The sequence below is a fragment of the Mya arenaria genome, chromosome 15 (assembly GCF_026914265.1).
Source record: "Mya arenaria isolate MELC-2E11 chromosome 15, ASM2691426v1".
Lineage (NCBI taxonomy): Eukaryota > Metazoa > Mollusca > Bivalvia > Myida > Myidae > Mya > Mya arenaria.
The window spans coordinates 44401042-44410115 of NC_069136.1; the positions used below are offsets into that span (position 1 = coordinate 44401042).

Genomic DNA, 9074 nt, shown 5'->3' on the forward strand with positions numbered 1-9074 from the left:
TTAGGTATTTCTCAAGATTCGACCTCAACCAGATGGTCTTTCATGGGATAAGAGGACACCCGTCAGTAACGGTTTCTTGTTAAAAAAGCACTCTGGGAGAATATATGAGCTACACATAATATCAAATTAAAACTACCTTTGCGGGAAAGTTCCTGGCTGCGGCAGCGTCTTACAACAGAGCATCACTTTTGATGAAATTGTAGTCGTTCTCCATCACCGGAAACAGGTAATCTCCCGACGGTGTTCAACATCGGTTGGGCACTGGAATGGGTGGTCTAGCTGAAAAAATATCAATGTTTAAAAAACGGGTACTACGTCAAGTACTCAATCACAAGTCATCATTACAATATTATTTATATTCATGAGTAAAATGATAGCAACATAAATTAATGTTCGAACGAATGTAGAAATGGTCACATATACATATACTGTACAAGCAAATCTTATTTTGGGTCCCAACGTCGAATCATTGCAGTTCAGTCTTAATTAAAAATGCACTGCCAGACCTACAATACACCTCAAAACCAACATCACGGTAATTGCACTTGGGGGTCCTGAGCGCCTTCCAGGCAGTACACACCTTATAACTAAAAACACTGGCAATACACACTCCAATACGGCCCTTCCGGCCAAGGATGACAGCGGTGCTATTACCCATCCCGCTGTTCATGTGATATGCATGGTTGACCATTGCTACACTCCGATATATTCTATATGACGAAACTTCTTCGTCGACGTCTGAAACAGTGAGTAAATAAATCATATTACAAGAGGAGTTAGCTACGGCCAACTTCCAAACAACATGGCAAGCCAATTATAAACTGTATAGTATCGGGGACCATCAGAGGAAGAAGTATTTAGATATATACCATAGCTATGAAAAGATTCCGACCTCCCATTTGCCCTCCGACTAATGTAATGGACTTAGATATTTCTCTGAAGACGAGATAAGCGAATGTAGATGCCGATGCGATGTCAGGCACACCGCCTCCTTCCATCGATACCTTCTGTTTACGGTGTACGTGGGTGGTCTGAATGTAGACATAACATTAGTGACAATACTGACCCTGCTAAGGCGGGAACCCAAATATTTATTTATAGACATATTATTATTATTTATGAAAGTGTGATTCTACTGGCCCTAAAAAAGTTAGTATGTGCTTCGGCTGAAATGTACAGGGTAGTTCGTTTCTTTGGTGTAATTCAGCTTAACATGTATTTTGTTTACATTTTGCTTTGCTTTAAATGGTTCATAATATTGTCCTATATAAATGAAAATAATAAGTAGGCATAATACTGTTCAACAAATATATTAAATCTATATTAAATATTAGGTTAATCAAAAACTGTATAAGAAAAGGCTGTAGGTTGGCTGTTTAATTTGCATTTACCAGATGTAAATTTATGAATTGAAATACATTAAATTTAAATTAATGCATGACATTCTTATTAAAATAAGGAAAAGAAATCAAGATAGCTTTTGACATCAATGTTTCGCCACTAGTCAGTATGATACATATATACATGTCCCACCCTCGAGCAAAAGTTGGGCTGAACCATGCGTATATCGCCCAGTGTCCTCGTGTCCAGTTCCGATCGTATCAAGTCTTTGATAGAAAAGAAACGACTCCAACAAGCCTGTGAAGGTAGTGAAGGTATTATTTACACTTAAATTGATACACAAAAATGAATTCCGAAACTAGCAACATATACTTGATGTTCTTCAAATGTTTCGTAAGACATTTAAATAGTTTTCATGCTATCGTACATTAATAAATATGCACCTCTATATCTCTAATAAAATGACAAACAGTATGGCAAATCGAAAACAGTTATCTTTTAAACTTAGGGAAAACCATATACATAAAGTAGATATCCAATAAAAATAAGTGTTGATACACCAGTGCCAAGGAAACAAAAGATGGCGCTTAAAAGGTGTGGCTATTCAATATCTTTGTTATAAAATTTCTCTACATACATACGTTTATATAAAACATATCACTCCTCCATAGGAAAAACTGTTAGTTTATGATGATTGTTTCTTCTATAGTTCAAGGTAACGTGTATAACTTCAAAACAAGAGTAGCAATAAAGTAATAAAAGGTTATTAACAAGACTTTTCATCAGACTTCCGTTATAAAGAAAATTTAATTGATTTCAAGTAGGCGGCGATCTGGAATTTTACGACTTCATAAAATTATTATGTTCTGTTTCAATATGATGCAAATTTCTGAAATATGAGTTCTTTTCATTAAAATCTATGACAATAGGTAGTTCTGCAGTGAAACCGTCGGCTGTGTTTTCTTATTAAACAACATTCTTGACATTCACGAGTCCTTCAGAATTAACCAGTTTTGGATATTAATTTTCATATTATCCGGCAGGATAACGTGACAGTCGAAACAATGCATATAATCTTACCTTGATACAAAATTGTTTATCAGTTTTGGCCGTATCTAACACAAGCTGTGCTTGTTTCAGGTTCATCGCCATTAGTTCTCACAAACTACACTCTCCGAAGCCTAAAAATAACTTAAAGCAAGACACATATATATAATCCCCATTTAAAGGAATGCTACCCGATATATATCAAACTGCGGATCATATGTTTATAAAGGCATCTCAAGGGGTCCAACGTAAATTATTTTTGCGGAATTGTATGTGAGGGGCATGTTCAGTGCGATACAAAATGGCGGATCGTTTTGGGGTATTTTTGTACTTTCGGAAACTCTAAAACTGATATCATAATATCTCTGAAATATTATTTCGAAAAAGCTATCGTAAGATGGCCCCAAAATAAGTAGCATTAGTTCAACTTATTCTGAGTGGTGCAACTCCTTGATGTACACTAATCAAGTAATCAAGATGGATTCTTCATATTTACACAGATATTGGTCAAATCTTAGCGGACAAATTGCGTCAGCTTAAATTTTCTTAAACCTAGGTAACGGTCCAAATTCCAATAAAAACTGTATTTTCTCGGGGATGGTCCTACGATAAGCATGTTAAAACCAAGTGTGGCGAAGTTAACAGAGCAAATGAATTGAATGATATTTTAAACGGTGCAATTGTATTATAGTGTACTTTAAGAGAATAAAAAAAAAATGTTTATTAGTTCATATGAAAACTACATTCATAAACATAATTAATGTGATGTTGATTGTACCAAAGAGTTAAACATTTTAAAACATCATATTTTATAAATAATCAGATATCGCGTTGTTCCCGACACCAAGGTTGTTGATGTTATATTCTAAACAATTTTCCAGTTATATCCTTACTGTACTTGTTTCTAATCCATCTTTAGATATTATAAAGTAAGCCTCGTCCACAATGGTCACATTAGTGGCATATGGAATGCTTACATAGACACATCAAACAAATACGTTTCTATCAACCGTATCGTGCAGACTGTGTATGCTGCTTTGATGCTGTTTAGGCTTTTCACGTTGATGCAGGTCGAATTTGATCGCGGGGTGGTTAACTAATTATGCCAATGTATATGGATAGATAGAAAACTCGACTCGTGTTCCTGCGAAGGTTGTCCTTGATGGCAAGGAAGAAGTCATTTTTCCCGGACCACATCATCCCCTTTGTATCCCTGCCATATCTCAGGTACTGAAACACAATCTGGATATTATTTTAATTTCATTTCTCTAAATATACTAACGATCCTAGAACGTTTATGTGTTTTTGTGTGATTTGGAGGTCCGCTATAATATTTGCAAAAACGGTTCGACGTTGTTATGGTCATATGCCAATATGTCAATGTTGTCAAATATTTTAATTGTGGATATTTAGTTCAAATTTAATCTCTGCATTTGCACCATGTTTCACGGGGTGTTGTATGGTGTGTTGTGGGAAACACCGGGATACCCGAGGGAACTTGACGAACACCCAAACAGCATTGTATTGATCGCTTCACTGTTCAGGACCCGCCCCTCAAAAGTTATTCAAAGTCGTTATTACACTTTCCTTAGCGAATTATCTAATAGAATATCATGATTAAAAACTTTGGTAAAATTCAGAAAAAAAATATTCTACAGAAAGAAATGTAATTAAACCAACTCAGTTTTTCTTTTTTATATAACAATTACTCAAGTATATCAAGTGCGTTCTAGAAAATAAAGTCTCTGAAATGTTGATTAACAGTTGTTATTAAAGCATTACACGAGAAAGTACGTTCTTGAATGGAGTTAAAACATCAAGCTTTTAATCGTACTATGTTTTTTGTAGTTAAATTAGTTTTTATTGAGATTGTGATTTGACTTGATTATTTTTGGCAAACGGGGGTGAGTTCAACTTACTCTATCTCATTTTTTAACTCACCTGTAAGTCTTTTCTGAATACAACAAACGTTCACCCCAAATCATTTTAATACTGTTTTTGTTTTTTAATGGTTATATTCAAATTTATGTTCAGATGAAATATATTATTAAACCTTAAATCCCTTATCTATACGTGTGTATTGCTGAACGATCATATTTATCTGCAAACAAAGTCCATCATAGATAAGTCATAAATATTTTGCGTCACAAGATCTCAAAATAAAAATTATTATCAAAAACAACCAACTAATACCTTTAGGTGTTCGTATACGAAACATATGTTAAACTTTGGGGCATTTAAGAAAGTTTAAAACAATTGGTGGTCACCTTATGTCGTTTGATAGCAGTCAGGAAAATGTTGCTTTCAATATAATGTCAGTCTAGCTCCATTTTTACTTAGTAAACCCTATTACGAAACAACCTTATCATGCCAAAAGACCGAAAATTGGATGTTTTTCTAGCACAGAGTTTTTGGCAGAATATGGTAACAACGTAAATGGCTGTGGGTTTTAAGTCGATTAAGAGACAAATATTTTAAATCCAGATTCAGTATGAGTTATACTGCACACATTGGTCACAAGTATATGTTTACCAAAAGCGTTTTTTGTTGGTATTAATCTAGTTTTGGTTTTATGTTATTTGTTTCATGGACGCATTTCATCGTGAGTTGTTGTTGTTAAATTAACATAAAGTGTAGGTACATTCATTCTTCATCGCCTTGATCTGAGCAATATTGCCCTTACATCATTTACAATCGTTGTTTCAAAACAGAAAACAAAAGCTTTTGCTAGAACTGGGATTGGAGAACCAGACGGCGACCTGAACGCTCGGCCATCCTGACGACTAATAAATATGTCAAATAGAACGTAAAAGAATCAATCAACAAGTAACAGCAATGCCACTGAATAATTGAATTATCTAAACATTTTAAAACAAAGGTCATTTGTATAAACTGTTAAATGGTATCTTGCACATGAAACTTGCACATTTGACTGACATCTAAGAAGTAATTTAATATAATAAATTATACGTCATTTCACCCATAATCAGAATTTCGAACGAGAGACCATTTAATTGAAATTGGGAAGGGCTGAAACTAGTATTGTAATGTATGTTTATTGTAATATAGTAGCCCAACACATTTGTTCTTGTTGTATGATTGTTTGTAAGTGTATGTTTGTATGTCTTGTTGTTTACACAAGATAACAATAAAGAATTATTAAACGTTAGTTCAAATGTCTATATTTAAAGGTTATTTTAGGTAAATTTCGCCTAGTAATTTCCGTGTCATTTAAGTAATTTTTCGTTTATGCGAACAAAAGGATCGATCGGGTTAAAACTTTCAAACATCATTTTAAAACCAAGCGACAAGTGGTTAGAGCTCTGATTATCACCCGGACAGCATGAACACACATTTTCAGTACCCCGAAATGAAAACCCGAAAAACTCACCCCTACACCTAAGGTAACGCCGCTGAAAACCTTAGCCTTTTCGTGAGTAAAGCGTTTCTTAATTACATACATAGTTACATTTAAGTCATATAAAAGTGCACATTGATTCATAGGTTAGAAAATGCAGCGGTATGTATTGTTTTGATACCATTTTGCGCATGCCTACTAGAACGCGAAAATTCGACAAAGAAAAATAGCAGTTTGTCGTGTTTTCGGCATTTCGCGAATTAAACGGAGACATACGTTGTTCAACAATTTACACCCGAAGGACTGAATGTGTGGTGACCTTGGTCTGGTTTCATGAAAACAATTAAGTCGCTTAACAAACAATACAAATACCTTTCGGCCATATCATCGGTTTATTATTGTTTCTGTTAAATCAGATCATAGAAATTGAGGAAAGAAAATAAGTTCTCGTCTTATCTTCGAGGAAAATATATTGTACAGCATGTTTTTTTGCAAAGTTTGCGAAATAAAGCTGCCATGTGTGGGAAAACAATCAATGTATAAAAAATGCAACTTTTTGAGGTCGTGAAGTCCTGTAAACCACAAAGTGTTGTGCAGCATAACATTTATTCTGGTTTTATATAATTGCAACGGTCCGCTGTAGGCGGCGGATGTACGTTCATAGTATTACATTCCATTATAGACGGAAGTACGTTCATAGAACGTATGTTTACTTGGTTGGTAAACTGCAAATTAGCAAAGCCCGGGCTTCTTGTGGATTGAGAATTACTGTATATAAAGACCAATCGACCCCTTTGTAGTTGAGCATGCATTTCTTTGAAGGGATCTGTTGCGTCTTTGACTTCGCACGCTACATTTTATATGTTTATACCGTCAAAAACATCGTTTTAATGTGTTATAGGACATTGAGTCTTTGATAGTTTTGTACTAAATGCACTTAACCGAAACTGCTATTTCATTAATTCAGGCATATATTTTACTCCCCTTACTTGTATTTGTATTTCAAAAGGCTGAGCGCGGTTCTGTATGTGTTAATAGCCATAGTAGTAGATAATTTCGTATAAACTTATGCTTTGAAGACTTTGTGCTATAATATAATTTGAAGGCCATGTTGGCAATTGCGAGAACAACATGTCAAACCAAACTCGATGTGTACTTGGAAGCACAGTGAAACAATAATATTATATATATTCTGGTTCTACACTTATCTCAAAACAGCGAACGGAAGAGAATTCATTCACCTAGAGAAAGCAACCTACGTTAGATTGTATACATGTAATTTGAAACGCATAGTTTCTTCAATGGAGCTAGACTTAAAACAAATTACCTTCATTTTTATTAAACATTTTTAGGAGTTAAAAATTCAACGCAAATCAACTTCATATACGGACATTTAGGTAGAGTTCCGTATATGTTCATCGCTTGACATCAATCATCCGCTTTTGGTTGGAAATATCGATGACGGAAGAGAAGAAATTCATTAAACTTACCTATAACTCGATGTTTACTTCCATACAAAATAATGCAGCGGTAACCAATTGGTCAATTAAAGTTAAAGATTTGCTAGAATCTATGGGATTTGCTGATGTTTTGATTAACCAGGGGGTTGGAAATGTTTTTTTTTACAGAACTTTAAGATGAGAGCTAGAGAAATTCAGTGTTTAATGCAAAAATGGAATTCAGAATTACGAGATTCATCAAGCGCATCAACATATATACTATTTGCATATATAGTAAATTTCTTTTAGAGTGGATACTGAACTCGGGTAACCATATTTGATAGACGACAGTTTTTTATGAAAAATGAATAATCAATAGCAAATGTAGTATATCAATCATATTTAATATATTGTCCCGGTAGGTAAAGTAATACATTTATTTACCAAAAAGTTAACTTTGATATGATGCAATCAGTTATTTAACAATCAGATATATTTACATATATTTTGTTTATACATATTTACTATTTTGTAAGTTGTTATACCGGAAAAGTTTATATAGTTTAAAAGTTTATATTTTAGGTAACTCATGTAAGCTGTTAGTAAATACAATTCTGATTATGCACATATGTCGTGAACAGTCAGGGTTTTCTGAATATGAAAAAGCCAAATTGTAAAGTTGTATAGTTATTTGTGATGGGTTTGAACGAGTATTTGCATGATTCGGCGATTGTCAGTTTCGCGGACGGGTCGATTATCGATTATCCCTTTATGACCCGCTTGTGAAACGATCGTACGTGACATCAATTTTAGTTTAAGAATCAAAATGGCTACAAGTTAAATCATTGTGCCAAGTACTTTTTCTGCAATAAGTACACAACTATTTAATCACTATAATTATTTATCAAAATAAAGGGAGGCGAACGCAATTGAGAAAATTATAATTGTTATCGATAAAGATGATGAGGAAAGGCCGGTGAAGTTTCTTTACATGCAGGTGTTTCACTGTCCGAAATGGATACCAGTTACCTATACAAATATGGAATTTTGAATTTCGCGAGAAGATAGTCCCGGACTTAGTCAACAGCCAATCAACAGCCGAAGCAAGCAAGTACGATATCGTCAGACGGTCACACGATGGTACCACAAAGGCAACAAGAAGTTATGAATTTTATTACGTAGTTTGCCCGCAGAATACACAAAGATCACACAATGGCTACACGACGTCGTATTGAGTGTACGATACGTTCGAACTAGGTCAAGAAGGCGTCACGTGACCTCCCGATGGTATAAAACATTCGGCTCAAAAGCATTGTCCCCTACTATGAACTATGGAACAGGAACGTCATCACCAGGTCGAGACTTGTCTTCAGGGAGATTGAATAGGTCAATTGGACTATCCAGGCCTTCTTACAGTTCTGACCTTGGTAGATACCGGCATCGTTGCTTCAACCATCAGAGCCGACATCAGTTCTGCAAAACTGGTAGTTAAGGCCGACCAGGGCAATGAGGACAATAGAGAAGAAGCCCTTGTAGTTACTGTACAGTATTCTAAGAACAGGTGACCGCCACATGCTTGCTATCCAGAGCACCACGACAGTGAGAAATTTGCAATCTCTTCTCAAAAATGCTCAGTGCACCACCGCAGCAGCAAACTCGGCTTTGATGACATCGTATACTTCATTAAAGATGAAGGAGATGGTGTTCGGAGCAACTATGAAGTTACAGGAAAGGCTTAGATAAATGTCACCGCAGGCCAGGAGTCGTATTTTAATGGACAGCTTGAGACCAGAAAGGATATACTTTCTATACCATGCGTCCTTCTTCTCTCTTCTGCCTTCTACCGTCGCAGGACTTCATCGTAGATGTCCCTTGGAAGCATTTTGTAG

The 9074-nt window shown here is 35.2% G+C and overlaps 1 protein-coding gene across 1 annotated transcript; it reads right to left on the bottom strand.

The window, feature by feature from the left end:
- Positions 1-213: 213 nt before the first annotated feature.
- LOC128219413 (trans-1,2-dihydrobenzene-1,2-diol dehydrogenase-like) lies at positions 214-2493 on the bottom strand. The gene is made up of 5 exons (XM_052927224.1): positions 2422-2493; positions 1534-1638; positions 893-1031; positions 581-738; positions 214-279 (listed from the first exon to the last, which is right to left on the bottom strand). The coding sequence occupies exons 1-5, from the start codon at positions 2491-2493 to the stop codon at positions 214-216; spliced, it is 540 nt and encodes a 179-aa protein (XP_052783184.1).
- Between the last annotated feature and the right edge of the window lie 6581 nt (positions 2494-9074).

Bases quoted from the DNA above. Each gene is read 5' to 3' on its own strand.
- LOC128219413 (XM_052927224.1), bottom strand. From the start codon at position 2,493: ATGGCGATGAACCTGAAACAAGCACAGCTTGTGTTAGATACGGCCAAA. The intron at 1,639-2,421 runs GTAAGATTATAT...CTACCTTCACAG, and splicing joins ATAAACAATTTTGTATCAAG to GCTTGTTGGAGTCGTTTCTT. The intron at 280-580 runs GTGTGTACTGCC...ATATTTTTTCAG, and splicing joins CCAGTGTTTTTAGTTATAAG to CTAGACCACCCATTCCAGTG.